Source organism: Oryzias latipes, chromosome 3 (genome assembly GCF_002234675.1).
Source record: "Oryzias latipes chromosome 3, ASM223467v1".
Lineage (NCBI taxonomy): Eukaryota > Metazoa > Chordata > Actinopteri > Beloniformes > Adrianichthyidae > Oryzias > Oryzias latipes.
In genome coordinates, this window is record NC_019861.2 from 22328513 (window position 1) to 22348818 (window position 20306).

Here is a 20306-nt window from a genome sequence, read left to right on the forward strand (position 1 = left end):
CTACATGAAAGCCTTTCATTTTCATTATCCCACATGTTTTTATGATCTCCCACCATGCTTTACCTCAATGGAGAATTAACAGCAACATTTTTAAACAAGCACTTTTTGAAGACACATTTCAATATAAAAGAGATTCCAAAACATTATTTATGATTTCCCTCAGCTTTTGTCAGCAAGGCTCAGACTTTTGCACTGTTGCACAATGTTTTTTTCAAAAAGAGTCAAAAGGCTACTAAAAGCCAAATAAAACCACAAATGGATGTTCAGAGCATCATTAAAGAAGTTGATAGATGTGAATGGCATTAGCACAGACTTTGTGAAGAAACAATAATATCGGATACATTTTTAATAGACCGCTTAAAAGCTTTTTGACATTTCTGACCCAGATACTTTAAAAAACAAAAACATTCTGCACATGTATAATTCAGGACCTAAATCTTAGGTCATGTTAGAAAGAGCAATGCCAGTGTTTCATTAACCTGCATCTCCGTTTCTGTCAGGTCTTTCTTCATAAACATCTTAGATAAAGATTTGAAACATGGTGCTTTACTTGCAAAAATAATTTTATCAAGTTCATTTTTTTTTAACCTGTGAATTTTGCTTCCATAAATTATCCCCTAAAATCTGCAGACTGCAATGACTGCAGTCCAAACAGAGGCCCCCAAAAAGCAGATTACCTGTATGGTGTGAAGGAAGGGTGGGGCAGGTAGCTGGGGTGGTAGTAGGCGGCTGCAGCGGCTGCCGTTGCAGGGTCCAGACCCAAGGGCAGAGATGGCATCCTGAGGGCATCCTCAGTTGTGGCATAAGGCCTGAAACCCCGCAAGTACTCTTCTGGCAGAGGACCAGGAGGCACTGCATTGGGCAACTGTCTGGGCAGGCTGAAGGGATAGAAGGAGACGAGGCACAAACCATTACAAGTGCTGGGAGGTTGATTTGCTGCCATGTCAGAACTGCAAGATGCATCGGTCTCCACAAAGAGATCAAATTATTCCTGACACTTATCAACAAGAATAATGTGAGCTGTTGGTGCTCATTCCAGTAAGCTTGATGTCCATATGAATTATTGATCATAGCATCAAAGTGGGCATTAAATCTCATCTGAAAACGTGACAAATTTACAAAGCCGCAGAATACAGCAGAAAGGCATTTGACTTACTTGAGGGGCTGGAACCGGGAATCCTGCATGACGGCACCAGGGGTGAGGCCGAAAGCATAGGGGTTTCCCAGGAGGTGAGCAGGGACCGAGGGACCACCTTTCTCCTGGGAGATGGACCCCTCTGCACCAAGACGTTCCCTGCTAGCCCCACGAGGTCCTGAGTCAGCCTGGAGGAAGATAGAGGGAGTCTTAGTCATTGTTTGTGAGAACCTATGACTAGTACAGTTGTCATGGCTCTTGGATCCAATCCTTTGAGAGGGAGACAGAAGAAAGAAGGGGCCGTTTGTAACGTGGCAGCCTCTGTTCCTAACATGGGCACTTCTAGACATTTCTTTTTTTTTTGCAAAAGCAGACACCTTAACATTTTTTTTAAAGAAAATGGAAGCAGACAGCTCTGAGCCACAGTTTCTCCACTAATTGTAAACATGAGGTGACATCAGTATGATCAATAAGGATGTGGTAACTGTTTACAGAAGCAGTCCTTCTAAAGGCAATTAGTTTCATCTTGGCATACACGTGCCTGTGATTATTACACAACATCAACAGAAAAAGCAAGGTCCAAAATGCAACATCCCTCGCTCTTCTCTTTCAGCTTCTTCCCTCTACTCTTTCACTTCCATCCTTCTTTTGGCAGCGAGCTTGGTCTCACTTATCCAGTCCCTCAACACTCAGCAGACACACACACACACACCGTCAGAGCTACAAAAGACATCTCATTTTGGGAGGCGTAGCGTATTTACACAGCTTTGGTTTTCCTCTGCCTACAACTGCAGTTGAAGCCCAGACGATTTTACCATATCTTAGTTTGTACAAAATGTTTATGGAGGGCTACGCCTTCAAGGAGAATTTTCACGAGAAAAAAAAAAAAAAAATCAAGATTTTGTCCAATTAAATACTGTGCTTTTTTGTTTATAACATGTTCTTGTGGCATTTTTTTGACGATGGAGGACATACATAAGAGAAAATTCAGATCAAAATTGCATTTCTAAGTATTTCTTTTTTAGAAAAAATGCTATTCAGAAAAGCTTGTAGGTGTGATGAAGAAGTTACAGTCGGCAGGCCACAAGCTCTCTGCTCTGCTCTATTCTGATGCAACAACTTGTAGACAAGTAGATCCATGTACCTCCTCATTTTCGTCATCCGAGCTGGTGTCTGGCTCAAAACTGTACGGCTGGATTGCTCAGATATTAATCGCCATTTTTGTTGCACCGGTAATGTTAGGGTGGGGTTATGAAGGAGTGTAAGCTAGCAGGAGAGCGTGTAAACAGATGGTTGACGGGAAGTGGAGACCAGAGATTAATTTCTAATGAACCACTGCCTCTCTGCAGAAACTATGTCCTAGAAAATGACACCATTTTTAAATTTTGTGCTAAAAAAGGCATAATTATAATTAAAAGATCATTAGGAACAGTTTTAAAATAGATAAAAAGAGGAGCGAAGGGAGACTTTAAGCTAAGTTTTACTTTAAATTGTCAAGCAAACAAATATAATGGAGAGTAGTAGAATTCAAGTCGATAAGTATAAAGACCAGGTATAAAAATGGAGATGAAGCCACGAAGACAAAGTTCCCAACCCACTAAATTAACCTCTGGGCTCCCTGGTAAGAGAAGGAGACCTTCCAGCAGTGCTGCCTCCTCCCTCACTGCTGCATCTGATAAACCAAATCCCATTTACTGAGCTATTACCTCCTCATCCTGCTCCACAGCCATTGACCCGGGTTGACACTGATGTGCCAACATCCCATCTAATGTTCAGACTCCTCACATCACCCTTGCTTTAAAACCCACTTCACACTTCCCAGTCTTCTAATGTTACTGGTCGCTCCTTCCGCTTCACTAAACACTGCAACACTTTATTCCATCAGACTCAAACGTCCTCATTCTGAAGCTTTATGATCATAGTGAAACAGTGGATCCTCCCAACGACAGTAACCAACTGGAGCAGAACTCAAATCACAAACAGAATTGAATCTTCATATAACTGCACTTTCATCCTTCAATCTTCTTCTCCAGGCATCTGATTTTTATGCATCATTACATGTTCAGACATAAAAAATAACCTCTGATACTTTTCTATTATAAATGAACCATTTTGTTTATCATAAACGTAAAATCTTAAAGAATATGACATTGAATGGCAAGAGTGGGTCAGCAAGTCTCACCATAGATGGCGTAATTGTCTCCATGCTGCAATTAAGGCTCTTTTTTTATTTAAATATTAAAAAGAAAAAGATGTGAGAGGTGAGACAAGTTCAACTGCTGATAACAGAAGTTGTGACAGCTCATTGTATTTCCTAAAGAGCCTGAACTTTAAGAGTTGATGTTCACTTGTCGACTCGGTCAACTTGTAATTAATTTTCATTAAACTCTGTGAAGGCTGATTAATAACATCCTCTTAAAGGTCATTAAAACATCGTCTTAGGCCTTATTCTACTTTGTGCCTTTTAACTCGGGTAAGTATTTGTCAGACCTTGTATTATCTGGCATCACCCTGCAGCTATTCAAGACAGGTAAAATATGGCTGTGTACAAAATACAAAGAGGAGTCAGCGGTCATTCACACAGCCATATTATCAGTAAATATCACCAAGATGGTTAATACTATGTTCAGTCATGATTTTCATCTGGATCTTATGACAATGAATGTCTTTAGTAAGTGAAAGGTCAGAATTACAAATTTGGGATTCTGAGTAGCAGGGAGGTGACTCAAAACACTGAATAAGCAGAAGTGTTTGTATCTAAACAGACACTACAGTGTGAAAAACACTATGGAATTCCTATTTATGTATGAACAGTGGCATATATTTTCAGATCTAATTATGGAGCCCGATAGTAGAATGGGTAAAAGTATAAAAACATGGTAAATAATATCATAGTTTATGGTTTCGGCTGTAAAGCAGTTACTAAAATTGGTACAAATTCAATTATTAGAATTACCGTTATTATTATATTACAGAATTTGAACTAAAAGGACATTTTTAGAGAATGCCTTTCAAAAGAAAACTAAACACTCGCAACACTGAAAGGTTGTTGCGACATATTTTCCATGGAGAGCCTCGCTTTTACAATTTAGCCAATGGAACTATTTAAATCACCTTTATATGTAAAATGTATTATGCTAAATGAAAGTAAAGAAATGTCCAAAACTACCCATAAGTGCAGTGAGTTTACAGCTCAAGTAAGATTCTAAGAAAAATTGTAACCTTCATTACTATAAGACAGGTGCCTCACTCACCTGCATAGATACAACTACATATTGGATTTTGACTCACTAGACACACTTATTTATCAGCAGTCTGACATATGGCCCCCTTTCAAATCCAAGCACTCCAGCTCAAAGACGCGTCCATTAACAACCCTCTAAGTCAGGCCACTGTAACCCTCAGTGAGGGTGGGAGACCCAGTGCATTGTAGAGTGCTCATTTAGGCCTCTCAGATGGAGCCATGAATCCAAATTGCCAATTATAGAGCAATTAGAGGCAGCAGCAGGAGCAGACTCCTGCAGTCATTAAAGCAAAATGCCAACGCACCAAGGCCTCCCTTTCTGACAGCCCATCACCTCTACATGTACTCATATCTACACATCCATATACTACATTCTCCTATCTCAGTCAGGGAAACACTGCAATGTCTTTCAAAAATAATATATAAAATAATGCATAATAAACCAATTTAAATGAAAATGTGTTCAAACCAGTACAGCAGATGTGGGCACACATTTCAGAATGACCAACACTTCCGTTTCACCACTGCTCTTTTTTAAGACTTTGACACAAAAAGAGGAGATGCGATGACGCCTGCTGTAATGACGCATCGTCCTCTTCTCCCACCCTCAAACTGCTCATCCTTGCCTCTTGTTGCTATCAAAGCACTTAGCGTCCTCATTCTCTGGCAGGGTGGCCCCGAGCTGCATGTGGGGCTATGACAAAACCCAGTGACCTGACCTCTCCCATTTAAGCTTGACCTAAGCTACCACCCCCCACCTCATGCACACATACACTGAGAAAAAAAGAACACACACACACACAATGCAAGAGAACAGGCAGCACCGTCTGAAAGGGAGGCAGAGAGAGGCAACTATGCCAAAGGCATGACGACAACAATCTCAGAAAGCCTCCGACACATCTGGCTGACCCCTGACCTGCAGAGGGGTCGCTTTGTAAAAGCTGTAGATAGAGTAAGGCTGAAGTGAGTTTGCAGAAAAGAGGACAATATGCTGAAATCTACCAAATATTAATGGCAGACTGACCTCTTCACCCACTCTTTACGAAAACCCTTCTGCCAGTCTGTCTCTAGGGAACCGTCAGTGTCCCTGCGAGTTTCCTCATGTTGCCAAGTGCTGTCCATAACCAAGCACTTGGCCTCAACCATTAGCCCCAAGCCCAGATAAGGAAGCTTAAAGCAAGGCCATAATCTATAATCCACTTCTTATCAAAGCAAGCAGCTCTCCCACTTTCCCTCTCCTTACTGCATAACCTAGCTGAGGTATTGGGCTGTTGCATTTAACTGCTTCGTAGGTAAAAGATGAGGACAAAAAGGGGGTGTTGGGAGACTGAAGAGCAGTAGAGACTGATCCAAAAGCTGACTGAGTGGGGGCCTAGAATGGCACAGATGTTAGGAGCTGTTAAAGCCACTGTAATGTCCCAATGGCAGCTGGTATTAAGATGCCAATGTATGAAGCCAATTAGTGAGCAGGTGGAAGACACACTCTTAGATCTGCCAGCTTCATCTAAAATATGAAAGTAAAACTATCAGTAAGTGCAGGGAAATTACAAAATCAATAAATGCCTCATGACCCAGCCAATAAACTGGGTTCATCTATAGGAGAGTTCATATGGAATAAGCAAAGTGAGGACAAGGGAATGGAAAATTACAACTAGCAGTAGAGTACACATTCAAGGTCTGATAAAAAAAGAAAAAAGAAACGGGTATTAAATAGGATTTTACCTGGCGCCCCTCGTTTCTCCACAGGCCGTTGCTAGTCTTTGTTGGAGCAATAGTGACTACAGGCGGGGTGTTTGGCACACTGTGGACCACTGGGGGAACCAGGACCGTTCCTGGACCAAGGGGGCCCCTCTTGGGTGTACTGACTGGAGAACTGTGATTGGTGGCCGGGGAAGAAACTGGAGATGACTCACTACTGATGGAAGATGCAGCTGAAAAGAAAAAGAAAAACAACTATTGAGACAAATGGAAACAAAGTGCATTAAGTATAAATGAAGATATTGCTTTTCCTTTACAAATAAAGACAAATAAAAGCATGTGCATTCGGTAGATTTTTTTTATATCAAGGTGTTTGTTGTTTTGCTGCCTCAAACACAAACAGCTAGATGGATGACCTTAGGCCCTTATTATAAAGTGACAGTGTTCAGGATGAGCAGCCCTGAGAGCCACACAGCCTTGGCACGTACAGACACACATGATGATAACACACCACTTGAATGTGAACAGTAATCCTATATGTATATGGAGCGCTTACAGCCATGCACTCAACTCCCCCCTCCAACACATGTGCATGCACAGCAGGTGGCGGATAGCTAGGGCCCAATGAGTCGCTCTGTTTTGCTGTGGCTGAGCCACATTATCAAAACCCTCCAGGGACACCCCATGGCAGTGTCATGGTCTGGTCACATGCTTCACTTTTAACACATCTTGTTTTATTTCTCTGTAGTTCCAGAGCTCTTACATAGCTAGATAAATAATAAAAATAAAAATAAAAACATAAAATAGCATTATGTAAATACATTTGTAAATACAATTTACAAAAAAATGATTGTTTCTTGATCTTAAGATAAGGAAAATCTGAAATATCAGGCTCTTCTCAGGTCTACTTCAATACTGATTACCACCGTCAGGAAGAGAGGGGGGGGGGGAAGTGTCATCTACTCAACAATTTTTTTTTGTTGGACATGGTTTCCATGGCAACATAACCTAACAGACAGTGTAAGATGAAAAGAGTTCAGGCATGGTTCATTCAGTCATTTTACATTGGAAATTTTGAGCACCACCCACAACAAATGATCTGAAGTATTTATTAACATGAAGGCAACTTAAAATTCCAAAATGTCAAATGTTGGCGGACGGGCAGAGGAAACGTGATGACGGCCTCCGTGAGGCGAGATGTGAAAATGAAAAAAACAGAGTAGAGTGATTGGTAATAAGAATTAAAAAAAAAAAACTGTCAGTGATGGTGCAAAAGAGGTGTTAGGTGAGAGCACAGATGGAATAAAAAAGGAGAGCAGCGATAAGGGGTGCAGATGGGCGAATGGTGGATGGGGGGCAGGGTGAGGTGGTAGCAGTCATATCTTGTCTGCACAATGGCAATTAGTGGCCTAATCCTCCCCCCTCACCTCAGAGAGCCATTACTCTCCCCTGCAAGACTAGGCCAATCAATAGCAGCCCACTCAGCCTGGGGAATAGAGGTACTCTTAATACAGCTCTACTGTCACAGCCTATTCACTCACGACACACACATCACACACACACACACAAACACAACATCATGCGAACGCAAGGAGGTGGAACAAATAAAGCAGGAAGAAGGAGGAGGAGGAGGTGGTAGGGAAAGATCATAGTGATGTTCAACTGCTAAGCAACAGCCCTGTACTGCTACTGCCCCCCCCCCCCCCCCATTCCCACCCCCTACAGACATCTCCTCCTCTTCCATGTACAGGCAGAGCACACCAGAAAAGAGGCAGGGCAGACTAAATAATTAAGACAGCAGGAAGAGAAGCAGTGAGGGTAGGAAAGAAATAAAACAGACAAAAGCCATCTACCAACAGCTCCCTCCCCTTCCAACAGCATGGAGAATCTGTGTACACCTCTGAGCATCCTTCCTCAGTGGGCAAACACATTATCCAGACACAAAAACACAAACTGCTTTTATCTATTTTCTGATCCCGCACACCTCTATTACAACACCACAGGTACTCTTCGTCTCGTCAACTCCTCTCTTAATGTATTTTCTTTCAAATGCAATGTAATTACTATTATAAGTTCAGTTTATTCTTAATTTTGTAGTCATTTTTTAAAATCTGTTGATGTATCTATTTTTTTTTATTTGAAGGCCCACTCCAATGAAAATCGTGTTTTTAACAAGTTCTTGTAGCATTTTTCTCATGATGGAGAAAATAAATAAAGACAATTCAGAATAAAACAGAGTATTTCTTTATGTAATTTGTTGTAAATAAGGAGCAGACGAAAAACTGCCTTGGAAAAAAAAACAGAAGTGATGTAGGTGCTCCAGTTGGCAGGCCACAAGCTCCCTGCTCTGCTCCCTTCCAATGCATCCACTTGTTGACAAATAGATCCATGTACATCTTTGTTTTCCAAAAGCAGAACCTGAACTTGTCAACTTTTGACCTTCACTTCATTAGCAGCACCAATCATCACTGCTGTATTGACGGGTACATGTGTGTTTTGGTAAAAGCACGAGGTTGAGAAGAGAATTCAGACAAGGTCAAATGAACAGAGAATAAAGTGCCATGAAATGGCAAAAAAAGAAAGAAAGAAAATAAAAGAAACAACTGTGTATAAGTCTGAAGCTAGATGTGATGAATGGGAAGTTCTTCTCTCCATCGCCTCCTTTATTAGCAGTCCCACTCTCCAGGACTGCCTTCATGCTTGATCACTCAAGCTAAGCCACACACACACAAAATGCCCAAGCCTGTGGCCAAAAGCTCAGGCTAAAGGTCTCTGCACAGGATACACCTTTTACTTTAGCTACTGATCCAATGAAAACTCCAGTCAGTGGTCACAAGTCATCTGTGCCCCCCACCCCAATAAAAAGACAACCACACAATAAATATATTTGTGTTGCCAAGTGGCCCCTCCTAATTCATCACCACCGCCATCACTGATGTCGAAACAGTCAAACACACGGCTCGCCTTGCCATGCAGAGGCTGCTCATCTGCTCACTGCCAACACACCCCACCCCGCCCCACACGTCCTCCTCCACCCTTCTCCCTCCCAGCATGCATTACAAAAACATCAGCACTTAATTAAACAGTCCATTTCACACCTGGTGTGCATAGCAGTGCCCAGCCAGCCCTGCATCCATATGCCACCCCATCAGCACAAGCCTCAACACGTGCACTTAATACACCAACACACCAATGCAGATAAACAGTGCACACACCTGCTACTACAGTCTTGGCCATGCACTGACAACACAACACAAAGCCTGTAATCTGCATCACTGAATTGGGGGAGGGGAAGGAGGCACACACACACACACACACACACACACACACACACAGTTTGTGTTGCAGTGCCAGCGAGAGGAGAAAAAAAAAAGAAGGCACAAGATGGCGGATGGAATAAGAGGAGCAGCACTGCTCCTGCTAACTGTACAAACTGTACATAATTGTGACTGATGAGAGCCATGAGAGGTGTACGGCTGTGGTCCACACAAAAACAGAAGGGAAACACCAATGAGCTTGTTTGTGAGCGTTTCAGGGACAGTTACTGCCTTAAGGGTTTTGCCTGTGAGACACACACACATGCACAGACACACAGACACACGCCAAGCGCAGAAAGGCTATGTAAGCTCCAGGCAGGTTCCAGATGGAGGGGTCGCAGACACAGTGGCCTGCTGTCCCAGCATGCTCTGGGCTCCCAGAAACAAGCCAAGCCTCCGGCCACACACGTACTTTCAAACACACAATCTGACCAACACCCCTGGTTTTAGCAGTTCTACTAATTACTTCCCATGCTTCTTTTAGTCAGCTAGTTAAGCTGGTTTCATCTGCTCCAAATATCTTTATTCTGCCTGCTTTGTTTATCCTTCCAGGTAGTAGTTACGCTTGGTTTCAGCCCAGTTATGAAACTCTTGTCGTGTTTATGTGTCAAGGAGTCAGTGACAAAGAAACTCACTGGAAATGATTGAACCCAGATCTCCTAATTACGGAGTTATTAGCAGGTTTTATCTGTTAGAAATGGCATGTTTGTGCGTTTTCTTACACAACAGTTGGCACTGCAGTGTGTCCTTTATGCTGCTGTGATTCTCATTATCCATCACTTCCCCTCCACAGCGCAGCACTCAGTAAACAGACCTATTCATTATACTTGCCACAGACAAGTGACGATGTACATATGCACGTGTGTGTATGAGCATGTGGGAGTGCGTATAAACAGCAGTCCTGCTCGGGGTCTTAAATCAGTTTGGGCCAGCAATACCAAAAACTCAAAACAAACTAATTCCTCGTGACCTTAAGGACATGACTCATCTCATATATGCCGTCTTATTCACTAGAGGCAGAAACCTGAGGGTGAGAAGGAGACGGAGAGGTTGAGTCAAAAGATAATGAAAGGATAGCAGGCTGCAGCATGCAAAGAAATCACAAGGCTCATATGGTTGCAAAGACAACTGTTTGTATGTGTGTGGGGATTGGGTGTGTTTCTTGTCTTTTTTTTTTGGGGGGGGGCGGGGGCTTGCAGTCAGACCTAAGCTAAGGGGGCCTCATGACTCTGTCCACCCTGGAGCTCATGCTCTTAACATTGGTGGTTGCATCCTGCCGTATGCCTAAGGACTGACTCACCAACACGCCACTACCGACTTCAACCAGAAGGAACAGTCAGAGGGACCTAAAAGAAATAACACTCTCCTTTCTCTGCTTCTAACCTATAAGAAGAGGCAGTTTCATCAGGCGAGATCTGCACGGTGTATAACAGGAGGAAAAAAGCTGATTCTGTATTGATTCACAAATACACCAACGTGTGTGTTCTGAGTGCGTTACTTAGATAGGGGATATGTAACTGAGATAATGCAAAACATAAAAAAGTAAAAGCACATTTTTTTGTTTATGAGAGGATCATGAATTTACTGCAAACAAGTAAATATGTTTGTCTTTTTGTACTTGGGTAGTACGTTTGTTAAACTCCCACTGAAAACCAGCTTGAAAGGGATCCGGCTTCAGGAGTCAGAACAGATAAAGGGAGAAAGGACTCAAGGGGAGGAGAGGAAATGTTTGGCATGAATACTCCTTCGATGAAGGTAATAAATCATCTATAGGGTTCTGGGTCTCACACTGCTGTAGGCTAGAGAGCAAGGTGTCCAGGGACCATCTGATTTAAAAGGCCAAACAAGAGACAAGACAGCTGGGGTAGCTGGGCCTCTATGGAGCCGGGGCAGAGTCACAAAATGACCTTACATACACACAAATGTTGGACTAACTAAAGGCGCTGTCTACAGACAACCACTCACCACTTCAGATCATGAATTTTGAAAGAAAAATAACAATAATATGTTAGTAATGCTGTAATAATTAAGATGACACACACAATTTGATAGTGGGGGAACATTTTCATCCATTTGCTAGAGACATTTGCAATTCTCAACACCTTGACAACTTTGCCCTATAACTAAATAAAATAAACAATTAAAAAAAATGAACAAAAGTAAAGAAAAATGTCAAAAACTTCCATTATATTAAAGGGGTAATTTTCTCTTGATAGGTCAGTGTTAGGCGCTGTTTTCAAACAAACAAGCCTTCACGAAATTGTCAAGTAAAAATACTTGAATAAATAGATTTAAAAAGCTACAAATATCTAAGACAAAAATTTCCTGGAAAACTATTCTTCTAGAGTTATTTAAAACACTTGAAAAAAAATCTTAATTATTTAAACAAGAATGCATCAAAATGTTGTTCAATATTTTTGTTAGTTATTTGTATTTTTGCATTCATTTTTATAAGTCAAACTCTGTTCCTTTTGCACATACATCTTTATATTGGGTCTTTCAATGATTAAAATGTAATTTTATTTTAAATAAGGAACATTAGATGTTTGAAATATACAAGTAGGTTGTAACCTACTGAATGTTCTGCGTAATTTATTCCACGCAGGCACAGGATAAAGCTTTATGAGATGAGAAGGCTACTGACAAGGAGGTATGAAACTGCAGAGTTAATATATGAACACTTACAAGCACATGCAATTAAGTATTCAGGGACATGGGCTCAGATCAGCCTAGGTTTCTCTTTGTCAAAGCCGAAGCCGCAGTAAACACAACTAATACAATATTCTCTCAGTCATCATGGTAGTATTGCCTTTTTAAAGTCTGAAAAACTTTAGATTTTCGTTTAACAAATGAATTCTATTCCTTCTGCATGTCTGTGTCTTCCAACTGAGCATTTCCACATAAACCAAAAATGAATGAATTTTCAATTTTGTAAAGAGGACAGCGGTTCGCTTATTTGGTTCGAATCGTCGATACTTGTTCAGTTCCTGCTTAAGCCCACCGACTGGGGGGGCAAAAAGAGCTGGCAGTGAATGAAAGGCTCGAGAATTCCTTTTGTAAAAGGAGCCAAACCACTGTGATAAACAAACAACTGATTGAAACTTGATATCAGAATCAGAGCAGAAGATTGTCATTACTCTGACCAAAAATGGAATATGGTTTCATTTGGAAATATTTACACTTTAGTCGTAGTTTTTTTTTCTTCCCCCCACCGGTGGCAAAGTAATGCCAATTCAACAGTTTTACAGCCTCTTTCTTTTTCTGGTGATGACATGACACTGTCAGGTGCCCTATGGTTCCCTAAAAGGCTGCTGGCAACATAGTGTACAGACATGTAAATAATTCCTGTAGAATTGTTATCAAGAAAACATTTCTGAGTTTTTTGCATGTTACACTACTTTGCCACAACTGGGCAACATTATCTAGCACATTTATTTCCACCATGTTCTTAAACAAACATGACCGTTTGAAAACCTTTAAAAAGAAAATAAACGGATTCCTAAATGTTCAAACACCTTCCTGTGCTTCAACACGCACTATGTATGACAGCCAAAAACAACTCCTGAAAAATACAAACCGTACACACTCAGTTTACTGAGTCTTGGTAGCATTTAGCATAAACTCAAACAGCAAAGTAACAAATGGTGAAACACCTAACACTGCACATCAGTACATCTTCCAGCAACTTTTAAAAAGCCATTCACCTCACAGTACCTATGGTAAACAATGTATTGTGGAGGCAAATTTGGGCTAAAAGCACTGAAGGACATCAAGTAACCAACCAAAGTCAGACCAAAGGAAGAACAGGAAAACCTCTCGCCTCACAGCAAGAAGGCCCTGGTTCAAATGCTGACTTTTTGTGTGGATTTCGCAGGTTCTCCTACGGTAAGCATCGGTTTTCTCCAGCTTCCTCCCACAGACCAAAATAAACATACTTCATAGGCTAATACGTAACCCTAAATTATCTCTAGGTGTGAATGTGAGTGTTTGTTTGGTGTTTGCCTCTCTGTGCTTCCTGTGGTAGGCAAACTGTCCAGGGTGTACCCAACTTCAACCAACAGCAGAGAGGTAAGCTCCAAGATCCCTTTGACCCCAATAAGGCGGGTTCAGAAAATAGACAGACGGCTGGTATATTTACCTTAAAAACTTCAGAAACGTGTTTTTTGGATGTTTAGAACATTTTTACAAATAGAAAATTGTGACATTTCCTTTTTAATGTCAAAATTCTAAAGATTTACTGAGTATTGGTACAGGAGCAACCTTAGCCTTGAGCTACCAGATATTCAAAACAAAGACTGCAGAAAGGCAAGCAAATGTGTATTTGTTGCTGATGGTAGTTCAACGATTCTTTCTATAGCACATCATGTTTTATTGTATCAAACCAGAAATGATGCAGATGATGCTTACAAACTTTAAGTGTCAAACAATAAATGCAGCATTACCTCGAGGTTCTTCGGCCTGTTTTGCCAGTTTACGTAGAGCTGCAGCAAATCCAGAGTGGGCTGACTGGGTGGCTGGGCTTCCATTTGCTACGATGGAGCCGTTCAGAGGGGATGGAGTTAGGGGGCTGACCGTTGCCGTGGTACGTGTGGCCGTGGAGATCATTCCTAATGATGGTGACTTTGGCTCATGGCTCATGCCTAAAAGTACAAAAAAAGTGGGAAGAATAAGTATGTTAAAATAAAAACTAATCGTAAAACAAAGTACTATGAAAGTGCCGTTAATATCAGAGAAGCTACAATGACTTTACCACATAAAACTTTGCAAACTGTCAAAACAAACAGCTAAAAAGGCACATTTCCTAACACAAAGGGCAGACTGGGATGTTGGCTATCTGTTTGTGACAGCTGGGAGGAATGGTATAGATTGGTAGTTGTATAGCTTAGGGTCAAAGGTGAGAGGTTAGGAGGGCAGGTCACCCTTCTTTCGCTTGAAGAACTTTAGTGGCAAGCATTTTTGCCAGAGGTCCATGACAAGAGTTATACAACAACTCTAGGAGCACGCTCCAAAATCAACCAGGAGTTCAGCCTTGGTATTTTATGACACAAAAGGATGAAAATGTGTTTCAAAAAATGCCAGCTCAGACAATTAAACACTGTTGTTTACTTTGAAGGTTTAATTCTAAGTCTGTTCCAAGCTTTGTGGTGGGTCAAGGGGTGCGGAGGGCTGGGACTGCTGTCCTTTCGCTTGTGTGTGTGTGTTGTAAAGCGAACCATGCCAACAGCCCCTCTGTCAGTGGAATCTCTAAATGCCGGCGTGGAGTCCGATAACGCTGCATGCTCAAGCAGAACACACAACAGGGGTGGCCTGGAGGACAAGTGTTATTTTAGAGTCACTCAGCTTCTGGGAGCAAGAATTATTGACACCAAAACACCAACATCGCTAGGGATTATTCTAAATGGTTTTTAGTTGTGCATTTAAAGTACAATTCAACACCTATGACAAAGAAGAAAAAACTGCCAATAAGACTTGCTCACTACAAAACACCACAATTAGATAAGTAGGAGTTATATCTGGGTTTACCACAGAGACTGAGAGAGCTATAAAAAGATCAGGTTCCCTCCTGACAGGAAAGCAAAGCTGTTGAGTGTCTGTTTGAGTGGACACACACAGTGGCAGGTCAGGCATGAAAGGGTGAATAGCATTCCCAACACCTCTTGAGTTGTCCAGCCTGTAACCTCCCAGTTACCCAGTGCACTCTGGATGAACCCAGCAAACAATTAATAATGAAATCAACAGTGATGTCTGTCTAAGCAGCAGACACAGGACCTCTGAAAGAGTGGCAACCAAGCGGTGAAAAACAAACCAACAAAGTCCAGCCGCTGTGCAATATTTTAACTTTATCATTGTATTAAGTCATACAACATTGTAAAAGACACAGACAATAAACTTCGGAAGAAGCCAAATCATTACAGAATTCACAACATTTTAATGTTAGAAATGTAGTCAAGTTACACAACTGAAAGGAAAGACAAATACATGCATTTAAAGCCCCACCAGTGGCCTGTGAATCACTGACAGAAACTGAAATGGTCCTTACTGCACAAAGAACTGGAAATGCCTGGAGCCCCCACGGCTGGGTCTTCATGTTAAGCCCATCCCAGCACACACCGTCAGCTACCGACAGGACACATACCATCTTCCCGCACTCTGTCTGTCTCCTCTTACCCATCCGCCCTCGGTCTCTCAGCAAGCCTGCCTTCCTTCCTCTCGTACCACAGCTCACAAAGACCGTTTAGAGCTTATCTAACAAAGCAACACCACACATGCTGCCTATCGCGCCCCTCTTCGCTTGAGCTCTCCCTCTAAGTGAGAAAACAGAAATTCTTGGGCTAGCAGCTGCTGTGTTGTCACATGACCTCATCCTTGCTTTCCCTCCCTCCTCACACTTTCCCTCACTCCTCCTCCTCTCTCAACCTATAATTCCTTAGCCATTTGTAGATAACAGACACAGGCATGCATGCCCTGCCAAGGCAAACGAGAGGAGGGGGAGGGGAGGGGATGAGAGTGAAGGAGGGAGAACAGGGCAGGGTGCTCATTCGGTCAGCACATTTGACCCTATTGCTGAGGAGCGTACAACTGGGTGTTGTTTGAAGCACATGCAGGTGTGTGTTTGTGTGTGTGACGGCAGGTAGGCAGTGTTAAACAAAGACAGTTAAGAGTAAGATAAACATGTCTTGGCTTGTGTGAAGCTCAATGGCTTTGGTAAAGAAACCTTGAGTGTTAGACCTCCTTTTTAATTAAAACCATAATCGTCGGTTGACTTCAATATGTTGAAATGAATGAGCTATCCTGTTACAGTAAAGTTCCACTCCGATCATCTTTTGATCTATTGTCAAAGCGTTCCCGGTGGTCTTTCAATTGTGATTATGCCATTTTTAGGCAAAATCATAAACCAGTCTTGTTTTCTAGGACATAGTTACTGCAGAGTGACAGTAGTTAGGCACAGACAAGGAAAACAAAGTCGTAGGTGAATCTTTTTGTGTGCAAGTGGATGCTTTGGAATGGAGCGGAGCAGGGAGCTTGTGGCCTGTAACTACAAGCTTTTTCAAATGGCATTTCTTCATCCACTCCAGATTCACCACGAGTTGAATGAAGAGATACTCAGAAACGCAATTTTAATCTTCATTTTCTTTACATACAAAAACATGTTAAAAACAGCAAAAACAAAACTTTCATTGGAGTGGGTCTTCAAATATGTATCAAGCTAATGCTTCTTAAAAGTAGCCTGCATTCAAAACAGGAAGATACACATAAAGTAAAGAAACTCTCAAAGACTCACAACTTACAGTTGCGTGGCATTGTTATCTGGGTGGAGAAGATGACGTGTGATTGTGGTTGACGCTCCTGGGCTCAGGAAAACGGTAAAACTGTGTGGGTTTGACTTCCCCCTCTGTCAATCCTAACGTCACTAAAGGGGTGTGAATGAGTTGTTTCTTTAGTCATTTCCTCCTTCTGTCACTTGATACTTTCCTCAGAACGTTAAAGCGGCAAATGAGTGAGAGCGTTGACAGGGAAAGGAGCCATTTTCAGATTGAAACCACATGGGGCCAGTATTGTGCAACAGGCCACCTCTAGAAAGGGCTCAGGTGTGTTCCTGAGGCCATGAGCTGTCTCCTTTGAAAATAAATAGCACTGTCACACTCGTTGGAGCCAGTTTCTCTCTTCCGTCTCATTCCTGTGCAACAGGATAAAAACAACCCAACCGGTTTCTGAGACCTGTGCTGACGTCATTTATCTGAAGAAGCTTGCATTACATGGTCACACCAACAGACCGCATCATGGCAAGGCAGACACACGGGCAGCCAGTGGTTACCAACAGTTTTCCACAAATGTTTGCTTAATCAACTGTGCGTTTTCTCTTAGTCAGTAGAAAGGGCAAAGCTATAACTAATGGAGAACACTTTCAACCTCAGCTTCAAGGTTTGTCTTGGTTCAAGTCTAGCTTTATTGGCCCTTGTTTCTCTACTAATTTATAAAATAAAGCTTTAAAGTTATATTTTGGGGTGAACAAAACTACTTAAGAAACTGTTGGAAGTTACAACAAAAGATGATCAAAGATAGCACTTTACGAGTAACTATAAACTATATAGTCTAAGCAACTTGTGAGGAGTAATGTTCTGTGAATTTCCAGATAAGTGAGCCTGCCTCCACATCTTAAAATGACTCTGTTTATGGCTCAGTATCATTACTGTTTTCTAAACATCCAGCAGGTGGCATTATATTACAGTCAATCCGGAAAATCTAAGTGAAATGGAAAATGTCCCAGCACTTAAATGCTGAAAAATATAAAGTATATAAATTGTCATAAATGTATAATTGCTCACTTTATAAAAGCTAAGGCCCAATCTTCAACAAAAAATAGACTAATTAAAGTAGACATTATTTTAAAAAAATGCATTATTATTATTAATTATATTGTAATGTAAGAAGACCTTTTTCCTAATATTTACCATTGCAGATTTTACACACTAAATTTCCTGGTGTAACTGATACTTTAAATTCTGTTACACCCCAAAGGAAAACAAAACACAAAAAAGTATGTGGTATACAACATATACACAAACATTAGCGAGTGGTTGTGCACACACACACACACACACATCCACACACACTGAGAACAGATTGACTGCTCAATGGCATACAATAAATACATAGTTTTAACACCCAGCTGGGAGAAAAGCTGATTGCTTACTCTCATAGTCAAACAAACACACCAACTGCCACACAGAAACACACAGTTCCACCCTTTTGCTAGCTGGAATGCAGATCAAGCACGCGCACACACAGAGGCACACACACGCTGAGTAAATCCTCTTGGCTCCTGTATGCCCTGGTCACTGGAGAGATAACGCAGAGCCAGCTGTGTCGAGTGGTTAATCTTTAACCAGGAAAGGATTTGCCTATCAGCTTGTTAAAACTAGCAGTGCAGTGCTCCTGACCCATCTACCTGATCCAGTCGCTGTGGCTTGATCAGGTCCAGCTCAGTATGAACGGCAGCTGTCTCCAATGTGTCTCTACAAACCAAAAAGATAACTCCTTCTGTCTTATTACTTGGAAGCAGGTCTGCCCTCTTTGAACAAAATGAATGTCTGAGATAAACCCATTAAGTTTTTAACACAATTTTGTTGTTTTACTCTACTCTTACATCCCTGTAAATGCTTTACAATAAAATAGCATTATGCCTCTTTTATGATGGAATTGCAGCTCTATTGAGTCATTTAAAAACAGGAAGAAACATATTTGCTCCAAAAAAGTATTATCCTTCTGGTAAAAGGGCCCGCTTAAGAAATTTACAGTTATTGTTTTGTTCTTTGGGAAAGTTTCTCCCTTTTAAGATGATAAAATGTGAGAGTTTCAAATGTATTTTGATAACAAACAGAGAAATATTAATAGTTTACCAAAGATGTGCTGCAAAATATCACATCACAGGCGAAAGGTGAAGCAAAAAGTTCAGGATGAAGGAACATAAGGACAAAAAGAGAGGAAATTAAAAATATTGCTTTCTTCTAAAACTTCAATAAAGAAAAAATAGAGATGAATCAGATAATGCAAGAAATGTCTACTATTTATTAACTAAATCTCAGAAGGTACTGACAAATAAAAGGGTTTCTTTTTTCTTTTGTTGGATCTTTGTGTGATTTCCTGAACATCATCTCATATTTGCTGAAATTTCATTTTTCACACAGCCTCAAATATAAATCCAATAAGTGCTCAGAATAGTTTTAGACATCTGTTTTGCATGTAAAACCATAACATTATTGTCACATCAAAAGGAGGTCACTGTAAAGCAGCTGATTCGATCCTGGAGGTTAAATGCCTCCGGAAAAACATATTTCACCATTAAATTATTTCAAAACAGCCAATCAGATACAAAGAGTTGAAAACACCAATGAGAAAAATGCTCGTTGACACGAATACTAAAAGTTGATTATCAACCATGTATACATATCCTAGTTATTTCACTCTTGAACAAACATTAGATAACAAACAGATATTAGTGGGAGCTCAGCAGGATAAAGTTGCTCTGGTAGTTCTAGGTTTGTTTGACTTTTGAAATGAGATATCAGCCTATGTTACCCTCATACAATATTCTAATAGCTGCACTTTTTAACAGGCAATCACACAACTGAGTTCCTTCACTTTTCATTCCAAAGACAATACTCCATTATCAAAGAAATCCTGAATTTACAGCACTATTTCTCTGTAGAAGATGTAAGAAATGTAGTATAGGCAGACAAAGACGGGTGATAGTGTCAGTGTTTTGGGATGTTGATCAACCAATAAGAGGAGAGTTTCATTAGTTGCGGATCTTTTGCAGAAAACACTTTGACATTTCTTCTGACCTGGTTCTGAATGTGTATAAACACAGTCGTCTGTGCCAAAAGAAGAGCCGTCAAAGGCTCCTCTTGTACATGTGGGAGTGCATTCGTGCGCTCACACATTAATCATCCCTCACCTCCTACTTGTCTTACTCTCACCCCTACCTGGATGACGGCATCTTGCAACAAATGCATAACATTTGTATAAAGACCGTCCAGACTTCCCCGCTTCTCCTTTTCAGTACTCCATTACACAGGCATATACACTGAGATTTAAATATATGTGCAGGCAAATAAAAACACTTGCATGCACACACAAAGCTGATGTGACTTCTTCTCTCCCTGCTAAATCCTGCTCACCCAACTCAACAGTGTCATTTCCTCTTTCAGTTAATTACATATCAGCTGTTGCACAGCTTGCTAGGGTTGTGGTTGCTTGTGTGTATTCATGTCATCGTTGGAGTGTGCGGTTGTACTCCGAGACACCAGTGTGGGTGTATAACAGAACTGTCTGGTTACACCTCACAACACTGCTTAGAAATAATGAACACAGACATGAAGAGACGGGTATTAAACCGCACAAATACACA

The 20306-nt window shown here is 41.2% G+C and overlaps 1 protein-coding gene across 4 annotated transcripts in view; it reads right to left on the reverse strand.

Moving 5' to 3' along the window:
* Window positions 1-20306, reverse strand: part of gse1 (Gse1 coiled-coil protein) — a 167920-nt gene that overhangs the window by 11022 nt on the left and 136592 nt on the right. For 3 of the 4 annotated variants that reach the window (XM_011491852.3, XM_011491844.3, XM_011491857.3), the window contains 4 exons: window positions 13837-14034; window positions 6102-6310; window positions 1157-1323; window positions 678-878 (listed from right to left, as the gene is read on the reverse strand). In XM_011491852.3, coding sequence (XP_011490154.1) covers window positions 678-878; window positions 1157-1323; window positions 6102-6310; window positions 13837-14034 — 775 coding nt within the window. Of the gene's footprint in view, window positions 1-677; window positions 879-1156; window positions 1324-6101; window positions 6311-13836; window positions 14035-15562; window positions 15707-20306 lie in introns of those variants that run through there. The other variant, XM_011491863.3, reaches the window with a different exon arrangement.